Source organism: Vicia villosa, linkage group LG3 (genome assembly GCF_029867415.1).
Source record: "Vicia villosa cultivar HV-30 ecotype Madison, WI linkage group LG3, Vvil1.0, whole genome shotgun sequence".
In the NCBI taxonomy this organism is placed as follows: Eukaryota; Viridiplantae; Streptophyta; class Magnoliopsida; order Fabales; family Fabaceae; genus Vicia; species Vicia villosa.
This window is the reverse complement of record NC_081182.1, coordinates 71096328-71114887: the sequence shown is the minus strand read 5'-3', so window position 1 is coordinate 71114887 and position 18560 is coordinate 71096328. Positions and strand designations below refer to the sequence as shown.

The window sequence follows — 18560 nt, the reverse complement described above, 5'->3', positions numbered from 1 at the left end:
TCTTTTTTTAGTGAAATGGATCCCAATAATCATTTTAACACTCAAAATTCTGCTAATTTTCCATTTAACCAAAATCCCAACAATTTTCAAAATCCCAACAATTATCAAAATCCCAACTATTATCAAAATCCAAATCAATTTTCCAACCAACATCCTCAAAACATACCTAGTTTTGGTTTTCCACCAAATTTCAACCAGTCATCCTCTGTTCCAAACTTTCAACCATATTATGGATCTATGCCGAGAAATCCATCTCAAACACCCCCGTTTAATGGTTATGTGACAATGGCGAATGCAAATTTTCCAAGTGGTGGTGTACCTGAATTTCCCGAGTTTTCAACACAACTAACTATTGGTGGCATGATAGTTTCTAATGAAGTCGCTCCAAATTCAGAGGATTCAACTCCTAAGAGCAGGAAAACTCAGCAACCAGCATGGAACACTGAACAAAATTTGGTGCTAATTAGTGGGTGGATTAAATTTGGAACAAGCAGTGTTGTCGGGAGAAACCAAAAAGGTGAAACATATTGGGGTAAAATTGCTGAGTATTGTAATGAGCATTGCTCATTCGATCCTCCGCGTGATGGACCTGCATGCCGAAACCGTTTTAATTATATGAACAAAGTGTTGGGTAAATGGATTGGCGCTTATGATGGCGCTAAGCGTATGCAAGGAAGTGGTTGGTCGGAGAATGATGTTTTGGCAAAAGCGCAGGAATTATATGCATGTGGGAAGAATGTTAGATTCACTTTAATGGAAGAATGGCACGCTCTCCGTGATCAACCACGTTATGTTAGTCAAGTAGGAGGAAATATTGGCTCAGGAAGTAGTGGATCTAAGAGATCTCGCGAGAGTGATGCATGTGGCTCAAACACTGTAGAATCCAGTGCTCGTCCTATAGGAAGGGAGGCAGCTAAAAAAAAAGGGTAAAAAGAAAAGCAAGGAATATGCCTCAGAGGTGGTGGACAAAGAATGGGCTGAATACAAAGAATTCAAGACGAAAGAGCTTGAACGATTGGACAACATAGCCTTGATGCAACAGCAGGCTAACAATATAGCCTTGGAAAAGACTAAAACCAAGAAAATGAAGATGTATCTAAAGCTAACTTCCGAAGAGCATCTAGATGACCGGAAGAACCAGCTGTTGAAAAAGTTGGAGGCAGAACTGTTTGATAATTAATTTCAATGAAGTATTTGTCAGTGTAGTGTTTGCTTTAATTATTGTTGTTTCAATATGTCAGTGTAGTGTTTGCTTTAATTATTGTTGTTTCAATATGTCAGTGTAGTGTTTGCTTTAATTATTGTTGTTTCAATATGTCAGTGTAGTGTTTGCTTTAATTATTGTTGTTTCAATATGTCAGTGTAGTGTTTGCTTTAATTATTGTTGTTTCAATATGCCAGTGTAGTGTTTGCTTTAATTTTTGTCGAATCTATTCGAATATATTCCTGATCTGATAATTAACTCTATACAATAAATTATTTCAAATCCGTCAGTGGTCCACCACCCACATCCAATATATTCCTTATCTGATAATTAACTCTATACAATAAATTATTTCAAATCCGTCAGTGGTCCACCACCCACATCCAATATATTCCTTATCTGATAATTAACTCTATACAATAAATTATTTCAAATCCGTCAGTGGTCCACCACCCACATCCAATATATTCCTTATCTGATAATTAACTCTATACAATAAATTATTTCAAATCCGTCAGTGGTCCACCACCCACATCCATTTATATATAGGGACTCATACATCCATTTATGTACCAATATCCCAAATCCCATCCAATCTACCTCCAATATCACAAAAAAATGGATCCATCACAATATCATTTTGATATCGCAACCTACAATCAAAATCGTGAAATTGAAGAAAATTATATAGTCAATCGATTTAGAGAGCGTAGAAACAAAATATCGGAAGATAATGCACCTCGTAGTAGAAAATATCTCAATAGAGATCATGCAGCGGCAAACCAAAGACTAATTGACGACTACTTTGCCAATGAGCCTACATATGGCGATGCAATGTTTGGTCGTCGGTACCGGATGAAAAAAAATGTTTTCCTTCGAATCGTTGGGGACCTTTCAAGTAGTGATAACTACTTCACCCAGCGAGTTGATGCAGCCAATAAAGAAGGTATATCACCCTTAGCAAAATGTACCACAGCAATGCGAATGTTAGCATATGGTGTTGCAGCAGATGCGGTCGATGAGTACATCAAAATAGGAGGTACTACAGCATTGGAGTGCTTACGTAGATTCTGTAAAGGAATCATACGCTTGTACGAGCAAGTGTATCTGAGAGCACCAACCCAAGATGACCTGCAAAGAATACTGCATGTTAGTGAAATGCGGGGGTTCCCAGGGATGATTGGGAGTATTGACTGCATGCACTGGGAGTGGAAAAATTGTCCTAAAGCATGGGAAGGACAGTTTACTAGAGGGGATAAGGGAACCACCACAGTTATTCTTGAAGCAGTTGCATCTCATGACCTATGGATCTGTGTTGAGTGTCTTTTGTTGTTTCTATTCGTATGTTTTTAAGGCACTTTTTAACCCCTTTTTCTATGTTTTTAGAAGAATAGCTTATGTAAATAAGTGATTTTTGTCATATGTAAATATTTGGTATTTTGATCTATTTTCTAGTGTTTCAGTTATTGGTGATAGCAAATGTTCAGAAAAATCGGGAAAAAAGTCGAAGAATCGAGGATTTTGGCAACTCTGAAGGTGTCAGTATTCCTCTTGTTTTCGCCCGGCGAATAGCTTGGAAGCGAAGCTCCGCCCGGCGAGGGGTAGGCGAGCCAGGGGCGAAGCAGCTCAATTTTTGGCCATCTTTCTGCTCTGGAGCGCCCGGCGGAGCATCTGTCTCGCCGGGCGGAAGAAGATATTTATTTTGGGGTTCTTTTGTGTACTTTTGAGGTCACGTGGCCTGTTTAGTGGGTTTCGCCCGGCGAAGCTGTTCTTCCGCCGGGCGAATCTGGGCTGATGTGCCATGCTATATAGTGCTTGTTAGATATTTTGAGAATCATTCCATCTTTAATTTCTCTCTCTTGAACCAAAATATACCATTTGGAGTAAGAAACCCTAAAACTTCCATTGTTAGTAGAATTCAAGTTTTTACCCATCAATCTTGGAGACTTCCATCTTGATGTTCATAAAGCTTGATAGTTTGCTTGTTACTCAAGTCACCATGGAAATGGGTGGCTAAACCTTCTTGGTGTCAAGATTAGAGGTAGATGATTTGCTTTTAGTTTGTATTTCTTTTGATCTTTTGTATGTGAACAAGTGATGATATATATATGGTGAAAAACCTTGTGTTTATTTAGTTATGAGATTTGTATTCTATTTGAGAAAATGTTTTCAAGTCTTGACCTAGGTTTTTTATCTATCAACAAGTAAAGTTTAGAAATAGCTTTGTGAGTTGATATTTACCTATATTAAGCTTTGAGTGTTGTCATTTTGATAGTTAGGTTGAGAGATCATTTAAGGATCAAAATGGCAAATTTCACAATATGGTTTAGACATGAAACATATTGAGAGGATTGTGATTATATGTATCATTCATGAGTTCACGTATTTGATCAAGAAAATACGATAGAAGCAAATCATCAAAAACAAATCTAATCTTGACATTCTTTTACCATCTTTTAAAACCACATACCAAGTTTAGCATTTCTTGCTTGAGATTAAACAAATTATGTTACCAGAATCAAAATCAAACCCCATGATAACTTTAACTCACGACAAAGTAAACTATAGAACGGCAGTGATATCGCAATAATCCCTGTGGAAACGATAAACAAAAAGTACCACAATACTTAATCAACAAAATGGCGCCGTTGCCGGGGATTGTTGTTTAGATATTGCAAGCATTGCAATAGTTTGTTTTGTATTGAGTCTTATAATTAATATCTTGTTTCTAAATTTATTTTCCTTGTGTTTGTTAATTTGCTTGGTTAGTTTTTCAGATTACAGTTTATGCGAGGACGTGTACCTGCAGATCAACTCCTTTTTGATCCTGAGATTGAGAGGACTGCTCGTAGAGAGAATAGCAAAACTCGTAGGAGGAGACAACTAGCTAGGGAAAGAAGACAACAACAAGAGGCATCTTCTTCTTCAACTCCTGTTGAAAACTTGGTTGAGGAAGAAATGGCTGCGGATCCTCCAGCTCGAGGGCCATGTGTTAACAGCCCTCGTCTAAATGCACAATTTGCTCGTGATCAGGCCAATGGAAGAAACTCCGAAATGAAGACGGGGTTACTTCAATTATTATACCAAAATCCGTTCACAGGGGCAGATCACGAGGATCCATTTACTCATCTAACAAAGTTCTACGAGATCGCCGGAACAATTGGTGCTCCGGAAGACCAAGAAGAACAGGTGTTCAGGAGACTTTTTCCTCATTCCTTAATTGGAAAAGCTAAGGAATGGTACCTTGATCAACCTAATAATGTCATGACAAATTGGAACGAGTTAGAAGAGAAGTTCTTGGATCGGTTCTTTCCTCACAATAGGTTCATGGAAGCGAAAACTTCTATTGCGGTGTTCTCTCAAGGTTCGAATGAATCTCTCAATGAAGCATGGGAGAGGTTCAAGTCCATGGTTAGAAAATGCAAAGGTCATGGGTTTGATGAATTGTCTCAAATCCATATCTTTAGAAATGGACTCCAACCTCAACCAAAAACTCTTTTAGATGCTACCGCGGGTGGTTCGTTGATGTCAAAAACTGCTGCAGAAGCGATTGCTATCATTGATAGAATGGCTTTGAATGATCATCAAGGGCAACACAACCGTAGTGCATTGCAAAGAAAACCGGGAGTTCTTGAATTGAATACTAGTGATGCAATACTTGCTCAAAACAAGTTATTGACACAACAAGTAGAATTGCTCACTCAACAAATGTCAAAACTCCCTCAACAAATCAAAGAGATAAATGGGAGCCCTTCTAAAAATCAACATGTGTTGTGTTGTGAATTGTGTAGGGGTGACCATCAAACAGGTTTTTGTCCTCCACCGGGTGAAGAGGTGAATTATGTGTCTAATCCTAATCAAGGATATGGTGGGAGACAACAACAACAACCTTACAACAATAACCAAGGTTACCAACAAAGAGGTAATCAAGGTTATCAACAAGGATGGAGGCCGGAAGCGGGCCCATCGAATCGTCAAAATCCTTATCAAGGCGGTTACAATCAACAACCTCAACAAACAAAGCTTTCAATCGAGGACACTCTTAGCCAATTCATGCAATTGCAAATTGCAAGCCAAAAGAGTACGGATGCCGCAATAAAGAACCTTGAAACTCAAGTCGGGCAATTGTCAAAGCAACTTGCCGATCATAACAAAGGTCCTTTTCCGGCTACTACACAAGAAAATCCTCGTGAGCATTGTAAGTCAATTCTAACTCGTAGCGGTAGAAATATTGATATGGGAGTAGGAGAGATAGTTGAGGAGGAAATTGTTGAGAGTGAAAAAGATAGGGTGATTGAAGTAGAAAAAAATGTTGAGGGTGATTTAGTTGAAAATGAGAAAGAGAAAGAATTAGTGGAAAAAGAAACTCTTGAGAAAGTTGTAGAAAAAGAGAGAAAAAAATTGAGTGTGAGTGAAAAGGGAAAGAAGAAGGTGGATGATTCTATACAAGTGAAGAAATTACCTTACCCTCCCGGTCCGTCAAAGAAAGAAGATGCAAAGCACTATGCTCGGTTCTTGGACATTTTTAGCAAGTTGCAAATCAATGTTCCTTTTTCCGAGGCATTAGAGCAAATGCCGATGTATGCGAAATTCATCAAAGACATCATCACTAAGAAGAGAAGATTCTTGGATCAGGAGGTAGTAACGGTGAGCTCTTGTTGTAATGCGTTAATTCAACGCACTACTCCGATAAAATCAAATGATCCTGGGCGGGTAACCTTACCGGTGTCTATTGGAAATGTTCACATAGGCAAAGGTTTGGTAGATACCGGTTCTAGCATTAATTTGATCCCATTGTCTATGGTGAGAAGATTAGGAATCAACGATTTGAAGCCGACAAGAATGACGTTATCATTAGCGGATAAATCCACAGCTCATCCTCATGGAGTTGCGGAAGACTTGCTTGTCAAGGTTGACAAATTTTGGTATCCTGTTGATTTTATTGTCATAGACATGGAAGAAGATCCTGAGATTCCATTGATCTTAGGAAGGCCTTTTATGAAGACGGCCCGAATGATGATAGATATTGATGATGGCTTAATGAAATTAAGGTACCAAGATGAAGAATTATGTCTTGATCTCTTTGAAGCCATCAAGCATCCTAGTGATGACGATGATTGTTTTAGAATCGATGCCACAGAAAAAGCAATTATGAAAGTAGAGAATGAAATGCACTTGACTAATCCTCTTGAGAAAACTTTAATGGAAGCTCTTGAAGTGCTTACAAAAGATCAAGAGAAGGAAATTGAAGATTGCTTGAGAAATCTTGAGGCATGTGATGAGATGAATCCTTTTGAAGTTCAAATTGATGAGTTGAAAGATGAGCTTGAAGTTGAAGAACCAAAGGTGGAATTGAAAGTGTTACCTTCTCACTTGAAGTATGTGTTCCTTGAGAAGAATGCAAACAAGCCGGTTATCATTAGCAACGCCCTTTCTAAGGTTGAAGAAGAAAAATTGCTTGTGGTCCTAGAAAGAAACCAAGAAGCAATGGGATGGACACTTTCCGATCTCAAAGGCATTAGTCCCTCTTTTTGTATGCATAAGATTTTGATGGAGGACGACTTTAAACCGGTGGCTCAACCACAAAGACGTTTGAATCCGGTGATGAAAGAAGTAGTGCGAAAGGAAGTAGTGAAAATGTTAGAAGCCGGGATGATTTATCCGATCTCGGATAGTGCTTGGGTGAGTCCCGTCCATGTGGTGCCTAAGAAGGGTGGAATGACTGTGATTCGAAATGAGAAGAATGAGCTAATTCCTACTCGAACTGTGACTGGATGGAGGATGTGTATCGATTATCGTAAGCTTAACAAAGCTACGAGGAAAGATCATTTTCCCTTACCTTTTATGGATCAAATGCTCGAGAGATTATCCGGTCAACAATTTTATTGTTTCTTAGACGGGTATTCGGGATACAATCAAATTGTAGTCAATCCCGAGGATCATGAGAAGACCGCTTTCACATGCCCTTTCGGTATTTTTGCTTATCGGCGAATGCCTTTCGGGTTGTGTAATGCACCGGCAACATTTCAACGGTGTATGCAAGCTATCTTTTCTGACTTAATTGAGAAGTGCATCGAAGTTTTTATGGATGACTTCTCGGTTTTTGGGGCTTCATTTGATTTATGTTTGAAAAATCTTGATACCGTGCTAAGTCGTTGTGTGGAGTCAAATTTGGTCCTCAATTGGGAGAAGTGCAACTTCATGGTTACTGAAGGAATTGTGCTAGGCCACAAGGTGTCTTCAAGAGGCCTTGAGGTGGATAAATCAAAAATTGAAGTTATAGAGAAGTTGCCTCCTCCATTGAATGTGAAGGGTATCCGTAGTTTTCTAGGACATGCCGGGTTTTATCGAAGATTTATCAAAGATTTTTCCAAAGTGGCAAAGCCGTTGAGTAATCTACTCAACAAAGGTACTGAATTTCTTTTCGATGAATCCTGTTTAAATGCTTTCCTAGAGCTTAAAGAAAAGTTGGTAACCGCACCCATAATCGTCGCTCCTAATTGGTCGCTTGATTTTGAACTCATGTGTGATGCGAGTGATTATGCGGTGGGTGCCGTATTAGGACAAAGAAAGAACAAAATTTTTCATGCTATTCACTATGCAAGCAAAGTTTTAAATGAAGCGCAAGTCAATTACGCAACTACCGAAAAAGAGTTGCTTGCTGTTGTGTTTGCATTAGAGAAATTTCGTTCTTACTTGATTGGTTCCAAAATTGTGTGTTATACTGACCATGCAGCTATCAAATACTTGCTCACTAAGCCGGACTCAAAACAAAGGCTGATTAGGTGGATTCTCTTGCTTCAAGAGTTTGATCTTGAAGTAAGAGACAAAAAAGGGTCTGAAAATGTGGTAGCTGACCATTTATCTCGGTTGGTGAATACCGAGGTAACACAATTTGAAAGTGAGATCAAAGAGGAATTTCCTGATGAGAAACTGTTTATGGTCCAAGAGGTTAGACCCTGGTTTGCTGACATGGCTAACCATAAAGCTACCGGGTGGATTCCGGAAGATCTTACTTGGAACCAAAAACGGAAGTTTTTATCCGATGCTAACTTTTACGTTTGGGATGAGCCTTATCTTTTCAAATTAAGTAGTGACAATCTCTTAAGGAGGTGTGTAACTAGTGAGGAATCTCAAAGTATTTTGTGGCATTGTCACAATTCACCATATGGTGGTCACTACAATGGATTACGTACGGCAACTAAAGCCCTTCAGGCAGGTTTTTGGTGGCCTACGTTGTTTAAAGATGCCTATCGTTATGTTTCGAGTTGTGACAGTTGTCAGAGGAGTGGTGGAATTGGTCGTCGAGATGAAATGCCTCTACAAAGCTTCCTAGAGGTGGAAGTGTTTGATTGTTGGGGAATTGATTTCGTCGGTCCATTTCCATCCTCATTTGCCAATGAATACATTCTGGTCGCTGTGGACTATGTGTCTAAATGGGTGGAAGCGATTGCTTCACCAAAAGCTGACGGTAAGACCGTAATCAAATTTTTGAAAAGGAATATTTTTTCGCGTTTCGGTACGCCAAGGGTGTTGGTGAGTGATGGTGGATCGCATTTTTGCAATGCTCCACTTGAAAAAGTGTTGAAGCAATATGGAGTTAGGCACAAGGTTGCTACTCCATACCATCCGCAAACCAACGGCCAAGCTGAGGTTTCAAACCGTGAGATTAAAAGGATCCTTGAAAAAACTGTGTCAAGTTCGCGAAAGGATTGGTCTCAAAAGCTTGACGACGCATTGTGGGCGTATCGTACCGCTTATAAGGCTCCAATTGGTTTAACTCCATTTCAAATGGTTTATGGTAAAACTTGCCATTTACCCGTTGAGATGGAGCACAAAGCTTTTTGGGCGTTAAAGCTTTTAAATTTTGATCCTAACTTGGCCGGTGAAAAAAGGAAAGTTCAAATCCATGAGTTGGATGAATTGAGACTTAATGCCTACAATTCCAACAAAATTTATAAGGAAAAGGTAAAATTTTATCATGATAGCAAACTTCGGCAAAAAGATTTCCAAGTTGGTCAAATGGTGCTTCTCTTCAATTCCCGTTTGAGACTTTTTCCGGGAAAATTGAAGTCAAAATGGTCTGGACCGTTTTTGGTCAAGGAGGTGAAGCATTTTGGAGCGATTGTGGTAGAAGACCCGAAATCCAAAGAAACATGGACTGTTAACGGGCAAAGATTGAAAGTGTACCGTGGGTGCGAGTTTAATAGAGAAACAAAGGTGCTTGCTCTTAGTGATCCTTGATCACTTATAGCCGTCGAGCTGACCGACGTTAAACAAAGCGCTAGTCGGGAGGCACCCCGGCATTGTAAGTATTTACTGTTGTTTTAGTTGTTTTATTAGCTGTAAAATCTTATTTGAATGTTGTGTAACCAAAGGCCTAGACCTGTAATCTTTTTAAAAAAAATTTTTGGTTCTGGTGTGGAGCGCCCGGCGGAGCAATTTGTCTCGCCGGGCGAAGGAGTATTTTCTGTGGCAGATTGTCACGTGCTTGGGCTGCAGAAAGGGGGCTAAATGAGTGAGGCCCACTCTTGCCAGCAGTTCCAAAAGAAACTTTCGTTTCCCCCCTTCTTGTTGTTGCCCTAGCCGTTTCCTCCTCCAAGCCAAGCTCTCATTTCCTCTATTCTTGCTCTTCTCTTCCATCAATTTCAAGCTAAGGTATTTTCTTTTTGTTCTATTTTCTCTTGTGTTGTTCTTGAGCCATAGATTAGAGCATGAAATTAGTTAGGGTTTTGAAAACCTTGGTTTGAAATAGAGTTGATTAGATTCACATTTAAGTTTTAGAGAGTGTAGCAAAATTGGTGTTGAGAGTGGATGCTTATTGTGTAGAGTGTTTTCCCCTGTTTCGCTCGATTCGCCCGGCGGAGCATTCTGGCTCGCCGGGCGAGTCACACCAGACCTGCAATATTATTATTTTTGGTTCCTACAGTCGATGGTGTGTTTTGTGCTAACGATCTTTGGTGGCTTGTTTTGTGTGGTTCCTTCTTTTTGTGCAGATGTTTAGCAGGCAAAGGAAGCGATCCAAGTCTCAAAAGGATGCAACTGCGGCTGGTAGTTCAAATCCTCCGCCAAGAGCTTTTGATGCATTGCGTTTCAGTAGTGCCATCCACCAGGATCGTATGCCCATGCTGGAAAAGAAAAAGATTTTGGCGGAGAGGAAGTTTGTGATTGACACTGAGGGAAGCTACAAAGAAATAGCAAACATTTTCAATGCAAAGAAGTGGGGAAGGTTGCTCACTCCGGTTGATTGCATAAATTATGAGATTGTCCGTGAGTTTTATGCTAATGCACTTCAACCGGAGGGTGAGTTGTGTTCTTATAAGTCTTTTGTTCGTGGTAAGGAGATCGATTTTTCGCGGAATGCAATCAGTGAGCTCCTTGGCAATCCTTGGAATCCATTTGATCCAAATATCCAGACTGATGAGTTTTCTGTTGCACGGCGAACTCATCAGAACCAGGAAGTAATTTCTCGTGTGATCCTTAAACCGGGAAAGCAGGTGGAGTTGAACAATGTTCAGGAGCCGATTCGTTACAACAGGATTGATATGACTCCTTTGGCGCAAGCGGTGCTTCTTCTGATTGTGTTTAACATAAGGCCAAGGTTTCATAAGTCTTCGGCACCTCTTGATGTGGCTTTGCTTGTTTATCACATCTTGGAGAACAAGACGGTCGACGTTGCTAAAATAATTGCTAATGAGATGAAAATCTTCATCGAGAACACTCGTCGTCCTGGGGTACATTCTAGCGCACCTATCATTTTTCCTTGTTTGATTACTTCTTTGTGTCAAAAGCAGGGTGTTCGTTTTCCAAGTGTGGTGAACGAAAGGAAAAGAGATGTGGTTGATGATATCTACATCAACCGCTACTGTAATGCTAAGTTGGCTGCTAAGAAAAAGCAGAAGGAAGCTGGTGAGTCCTCTGCTGCAGGTGAGCATGGTGAGACTCTGGATTATGAAGATTGGGATCCGAGGTTGAGAGCATCTTTTAATTATACTTGGGATGCGCTTGAGGCTGGAAGGAGGTCCAGTGAATTCCTTATGGACTCCATGAGGCAGTTGTATCTGCATCAGTCTGCACCTTCTGGTGAGATCCCTCCTTTTCCTTCTCGCGAGGATTATTCTGCTTATGCAAATTGGCCTGAGGGCAGGCCTTTCTTTTCTGAGGGGGTGGATGATGCTGATGCAGAGGGTGATGAAATTGGTGATGACATCCTTGATTAGGAGTTTGCTAGTTATTTTGTTTTTGTCTTAGTTTTTTTTTATATGTTTTAAGTATTTGCTTTTGGTTGTTGGCGCTTGGCCATGTTTTGTTGGATAATGTTAGTTAATTTTAGTTGGATTTCTTTTTATATATTTTAGTTGTTTAAATTTTTAGCTTTGAACCATTGTTTAAGATTTTGGTTCCGCAAGGAGCAAGAAAAACAAAAATATTTGTCAGCTCAAAAGTGTGGATGGTGATGATAAGATCCTCAAAAGTGTGCGTAGAAGGTATTACTTTAATCGCTTTGTAGAATGATAGCACGATAATTAAATTAACGCTTTATGCAAATTCGTGATATGCATCATCTAGTAAATATATGTTCAAGTGTGAATCATTAGGACTTAACCATAAATGTGAGTAGCTTCCATTGTTCACCAAAATATTGTGATGTCTAGTAATATTGTTTAACTCGTTCGATTCATGCCAAATCTTGTGTTCAATTGAAATTATGGAACTTTGAAGGGATCAAGGCATTGTTTGTATTATTGAGGAAAACCACCATTCCAAAAAGGCTTCATTTAACCGAATTAGTGTGTGCGCATTTGTAAACCTTTTTGAGCCGAAAGTTTGTGTGAATGAATCCATTGCATGCCAACAAATTATTAAGATTACCACTTAGTAGTTGTGTTGTTGATCAAGTAAATTTAGTCAATGATGATTCATTCTCATATTTTTTCTTGTGTAAACACTTTCCCTTGAACCTTTATCTTACTTTGAAAAGCAATTCTCGTCTCTTGAGATAGAAAAGTGTGAAGTTGGGGAGAGTGGTTCCTATTTGTGAAGTTGCCATGGGAAAGAAAGTGTGGTGGGCAATGCATCTTTTAAATACATGATTATAAGAAAATATGGATATATATATATATATATATTGAAAAAAAAAAAAAAAAAAAAAAAAATGAAAATGAAAAAAAAAAAAAAAAAAAATAATAAAGAGAAGATGCATTGTAAGAAAAGGAAGTGAATTGTGAGAAGTTGTGATTTGAGCAAGAATGAATTTATCAGATTGAGAATTGTTTTCCTTGTTTCTTACCAATTTTCGTTTCAATGGCCTTATATATTATCCTTTCCTGTTTATCCTAAGCCAAGCTACAACCGAGAAAAGTCCTTTGTGATCTTTGTTCCATGTTTTTTTTTGCGAATTGTCGAGATGAACGTATGAATTGTTCTGGATGTTAATATAGTTATTAGCGAGAGTGTTTTGTCCATTGTTTATATTGTGTATAATCCCTGTTTTGTGAGAAACTTAGGTGATTCATACATGAGCATGTTTTGGCAAAGATTTGCATTTTGAAGTTTGTGTTTAGGGTTTAATTCGTTATAGTGCTATCTATCTATCTAAGTTATGAAGTTGCCTTGGGCGTGCACTTGTCGAGTTTGAACCATTCAAGTTTTGTTCGGTTGATTTTGTGCTTTGAATCGTTTTGGTTTAATTTTAAAAATTTTCCTTTGATTGAGGACATTCAAAGATGCAAGTTGGGGAGATTTTGTTGAGTGTCTTTTGTTGTTTCTATTCGTATGTTTTTAAGGCACTTTTTAACCCCTTTTTCTATGTTTTTAGAAGAATAGCTTATGTAAATAAGTGATTTTTGTCATATGTAAATATTTGGTATTTTGATCTATTTTCTAGTGTTTCAGTTATTGGTGATAGCAAATGTTCAGAAAAATCGGGAAAAAAGTCGAAGAATCGAGGATTTTGGCAACTCTGAAGGTGTCAGTATTCCTCTTGTTTTCGCCCGGCGAATAGCTTGGAAGCGAAGCTCCGCCCGGCGAGGGGTAGGCGAGCCAGGGGCGAAGCAGCTCAATTTTTGGCCATCTTTCTGCTCTGGAGCGCCCGGCGGAGCATCTGTCTCGCCGGGCGGAAGAAGATATTTATTTTGGGGTTCTTTTGTGTACTTTTGAGGTCACGTGGCCTGTTTAGTGGGTTTCGCCCGGCGAAGCTGTTCTTCCGCCGGGCGAATCTGGGCTGATGTGCCATGCTATATAGTGCTTGTTAGATATTTTGAGAATCATTCCATCTTTAATTTCTCTCTCTTGAACCAAAATATACCATTTGGAGTAAGAAACCCTAAAACTTCCATTGTTAGTAGAATTCAAGTTTTTACCCATCAATCTTGGAGACTTCCATCTTGATGTTCATAAAGCTTGATAGTTTGCTTGTTACTCAAGTCACCATGGAAATGGGTGGCTAAACCTTCTTGGTGTCAAGATTAGAGGTAGATGATTTGCTTTTAGTTTGTATTTCTTTTGATCTTTTGTATGTGAACAAGTGATGATATATATATGGTGAAAAACCTTGTGTTTATTTAGTTATGAGATTTGTATTCTATTTGAGAAAATGTTTTCAAGTCTTGACCTAGGTTTTTTATCTATCAACAAGTAAAGTTTAGAAATAGCTTTGTGAGTTGATATTTACCTATATTAAGCTTTGAGTGTTGTCATTTTGATAGTTAGGTTGAGAGATCATTTAAGGATCAAAAGGGCAAATTTCACAATATGGTTTAGACATGAAACATATTGAGAGGATTGTGATTATATGTATCATTCATGAGTTCACGTATTTGATCAAGAAAATACGATAGAAGCAAATCATCAAAAACAAATCTAATCTTGACATTCTTTTACCATCTTTTAAAACCACATACCAAGTTTAGCATTTCTTGCTTGAGATTAAACAAATTATGTTACCAGAATCAAAATCAAACCCCATGATAACTTTAACTCACGACAAAGTAAACTATAGAACGGCAGTGATATCGCAATAATCCCTGTGGAAACGATAAACAAAAAGTACCACAATACTTAATCAACAATCTGGCATGCCTTTTTTGGATGTCCGGGAACGTTGAACGATATAAACGTTCTAGACCGGTCACCAGTGTTTGATGACGTGGAACAGGGAAAGGCTCCAAGTGTGAATTTCTTTGTGAATCAACGTCCATATAATATGGCATACTATCTAGCTGATGGTATCTACCCTTCTTATCCAACTTTCGTCAAATCGATTAGACTTCCTCAAAGTGAACCCGATAAATTATTTGCAAAATTTCAGGAGGGATGTCGGAAGGACATCGAACGTGCATTTGGAGTGCTCCAAGCTCGATTTAAAATCATCCGTGAACCAGCTCGCTTGTGGGACATAGCTGATTTGGGTATCATCATGAGGTCATGCATCATATTACATAATATGATTGTTGAGGATGAACGAGATTCATATTCTCAACGTTGGACCGATTTTGAGCAATCTGAGGAAAGTGGATCTAATGCACCACAACCATACTCGACCGAGGTGTTACCCGCTTTTGCAAATCATGTGCGTGCTAGATCAGAGTTCCGTGATCCAAATGTTCATCAAGAATTGCAAGCTGATCTAGTGAAGCACATATGGACAAAGTTTGGAATGTTCCGTGATTGAATTATTTGTGTGTTGTATTGCATTTTAAATTATTTGTATCGTACTAATTACGTTACTTGTGTGTTGTATTGCATTTTAAATTATTTGAAACGTACTAATTACGTTAATTGTGTGTTGTATTTTAAATTAATTTAAGATGATTTGTATCGTATCCAATTATTTAAATAAATTTTGTTTTTATTACAAAAAATTAAAAAATAAATTATTAAGTATTTATTATTTTAATTTAATTTTAATCGATAATTGTAATTTTATGTAATCATAAAAATAAAAATAAAATTTAAATAAGAATATGAAAATAAAAAGTGGTGGGGTATGGTGTTGAATGAAAAACCATTGGAGAGGGTAAAAGTTGAATGGGTGTTGAGTTATTAGGTCGAAGAAAGAGAAAATGATGTGGAGTGTTGGGAGTTGAAAAAGAGGGTGTTGAGTTTTTCAACCATTGTAAATGGTCTAATGTTAAACAACAACAACAACAACAACAAAATAATAAAATAATAAGTAATAAATAATAAAATATTAACAATGATAGATTTTGCTAATTTGTACTATAAAGAAATAATGACACAAATTAAGGAATTTGTTCTTCACGAAAAACACAATTGATGTTGATTGATGATGTTAATTTTTTGAAATACTAATGTTGATCTCTGATACGATGGTGCTTGATAAATCTCAAAAGTTAGTGCTCCAACGTCCTAATCAATTACAGGGTCTAAGATAAGTAGTTAAAAAATAAGATCAGAAAGTACATTGAATCTCGTGTGTTTTGATTTTTTATTAGGCTTTACATGGTTGGGTTGGATATATGGATTTCACCCATATTGGGCTATTGACGGAATCAGAACAATTGCTTTTAGGGTTAATACCACTTTACCCCTCTGTCATATAGGCGTGTTTTGCTTTATCCCTAAAAAAAACTTATTAGACAGACCTTGCCAAATAAAGATTCCAAAAAATTTGACTCTGGATCAAAATTCCAAAAGAATCTGCATACGTGGCATGCGCATGTGGTATTTTTTATTTATTTTTAATTTCCACGTGGAATTTTGTTTTTTTCCAAATTTTATTTTTATTACTTTTTTCCAAAAAAAAATTTTTATTATTTTTTTAAAATTTTTTCCAAAATTTTTTTTATTATTCTTTCCAAAAAAAATTTTATTATTCTTTCCAAAAACTTTTTATTGTTTTTTTATTATTTTTAAATTTTATTTTTATTATATATAAATCCACAGATATTGTCAAATCCGCAGGTATTTTCAAATCCGTAGGTAAATCCGCAGGTATTGTCAAATCCGTAGGTAAATTCGCAGGTAAATCCGCAGGTAATTTTAAATCCGTAGGTAAATCTGCAAGTAAATCTGTAGGTAAATCCGCAGGTATTGTCAAATCCGTAGGTAAATCCGCAGGTATTTTTAAATTCGTAGGTAAATCCGCAGGTATTTTTAAAGGTAAATCCCCATGTATTCTTAAATCCGTAGGTAAATACGTAGGTAAATCTGCAAGTAAATCTGTTAAATCCGCAGGTATTGTCAAATCCGTAGGTAAATCCGCAGGTATTGTCAAAATCGTAGGTAAATCCGGAAGTAAATCCGCAGGTATTGTCAAATATTTTTTAAAAACGTAAAAAAAAATATTTAAAAAAAAATTAAAATAATAAAAAAAACTAAAAAAAAATAATTTTTAAAAATAAAAAAAAAAAATTTCCACGTGGCAGTGCTGACTGTGCCACATCGCTTATGTGTTGTACAGTCAGCACTACCAAAAATGCCACGTAGGCAAGATTCTAAGAATCTTGGCCCAAAAAATTGATCAGGGTCAAATTTGATGGAATCTTTATTTGGAAAGGTTTGTCCAATAAGTTTTTTTTTAGAGGGGGGTAAAGCAAAACACGCCTATTTGACAGGGGGTAAAGTGGTATTAACTCTTGCTTCTAAGGCTTGTCAGGTGTTTTATCACCTGAGAAGATTTTCTAAGCTAATGGTGGGAAAGTTGTGAGGTAGTCACAAAGGTAATGGGGGGAGGAACATTAAATACATCTCACACCATTGACACGTTTCGTCAATTTTTCAAGCGTGTGGCCTTTAGGTTCATAGGTTAGGGTATGATGCTCTTCCCTAGGGCGTTTGAGTGTACTCGAGTACAATGGTACTACAAGGTATAATTGAATTATCGTTTTTCGTCTTCTCATTTTCATCTAGTCTAGATTGTTGATTGTAATTTGTATTGATATAATGAGATGGACTAATTTTCAAATGTTCCTTTTCTTTCGTTTGTCACTCAAAATCTTTATTCCCTCTGATATCGTCTTTTGTTTTTACGTTCCAATGCTTTTAACCACCTATGTCTTCCCAATAGTGAATTTTGCTTCCTTGTGTCCCTGTCTTTTTTTTTTCTTGCCTTCACCAAGATATTTCTCTATCTCTTGTTGTATATCATTATGGCCAATCCATGGATTGTAGCTGTAAATATGGCTCTTGAACCTAAATGTGATAAGTCTTCATCAGTCGTTGGAGTTGAGGATTAAAACCTTATTGACATTTTATACGGGGTGGATTCTCCTGTCCCTACTCACTATGTGCCTAGCGGTAGTTCTTGGTCAGGGTTGGGATCTTTAGATAATGAGGAAGGTCCTGCGATGGGAAATATCGTTATTTGTGTCGCCTTTCTTGCCTTTTTCGACTTTAAGCACCTTAACAAATGAGGTAGATATGCCTCAAATGTACAAAGTCCATTCGATCACGGTATATGAACTCACTCTTCTTTTTACCAAAGCGGCTTAAATTGGGCCAAATGGAAGAACCCCGTCTTTTATATATGTCATAATTGGAGATACCCAAGAGGATTGATTAATGTTACTTACAGCTATCACTACGTCTCTTGGGGTTTCAATGCTTGGAACCTTAAAAAAAAATGGACGGAAGAGTGGTTGACCCTAAAATCTCTTGTACTTGTTGGTCTAAAGATCACGTCTGCTAGAGTGTTTTCTTCCCGCGGGAAATGTGCAACCTCGAACGTCTTAAACTTTGCTAACTTATCTATGGATAGGATCATATATCTTTTCAACAATGAAGCCTTAGCTTATGCTTCCCCTTTAATCTGAGAAATGACCAACTCGAAGTTTGTCCTTAGCCTAATGTTTTTCCCCCATCTCCCCCGCCAAGGTGATCCCAACAATGATTGTTCCATACTCGAATTGGTTATTGGTGGCATAAAATTTAAACTACAAGGAGACTTCTACTATGAGGCAGAATCCATTTTCTGAAATCACGCTATCTCTACTGCATCGGCTGTTAGATGACCCATCCGTGAATATTGTCTAAGTATGAGCTTGTTCAAGTGGGTTGGGAACCAATTTTTCCTGGAAGACGTCCTAATAGAGGGCCAAGTACAAATTGAGGACTTCTCCAAGGAGTGGACAAATATGTGGAGCATTGTTTTGCAAGTAATATACCTTTAACCCAGACATTGTCATTTGATGATGGCAACTGTAAAGGACAACCATAAGGACAATTGATGATAAGTCAACCATAGTGCTTAAGCGGTTAAAGATGCGAACTCAGGTGATATGGTTTGATGAACTTGAAAATTCAAAGAAGGCAAGAAAAAGTAGAAAATATCTAAAGTCTCAAGTGATCTCAAGCAGTATCAACATAGAAGATAATATCTGACAAAGGGCTTGTA

General features: G+C 37.8%; 1 protein-coding gene across 1 annotated transcript; it reads left to right on the top strand.

Annotated features, from left to right (window-relative positions):
* The first annotated feature begins 15 nt into the window (after positions 1-15).
* Positions 16-14905, top strand: LOC131656071 (uncharacterized). Its single transcript, XM_058925851.1, has 4 exons — positions 16-557; positions 2272-2516; positions 3582-3586; positions 14361-14905. Exons 1-4 carry the CDS (start codon positions 16-18, stop codon positions 14874-14876), a joined length of 1308 nt encoding a protein of 435 aa, XP_058781834.1. The 3' UTR covers positions 14877-14905.
* Positions 14906-18560: the final 3655 nt, after the last annotated feature.

Coding starts and splice junctions, on each gene's coding strand:
- LOC131656071 (XM_058925851.1), top strand. CDS start 16: ATGGATCCCAATAATCATTTTAACACTCAAAATTCTGCTAATTTTCCA. Junction 558..2,271: donor ATTGCTGAGTATTGTAATGA/GCATTGCTCATT, acceptor GTGCTTACGTAG/ATTCTGTAAAGGAATCATAC.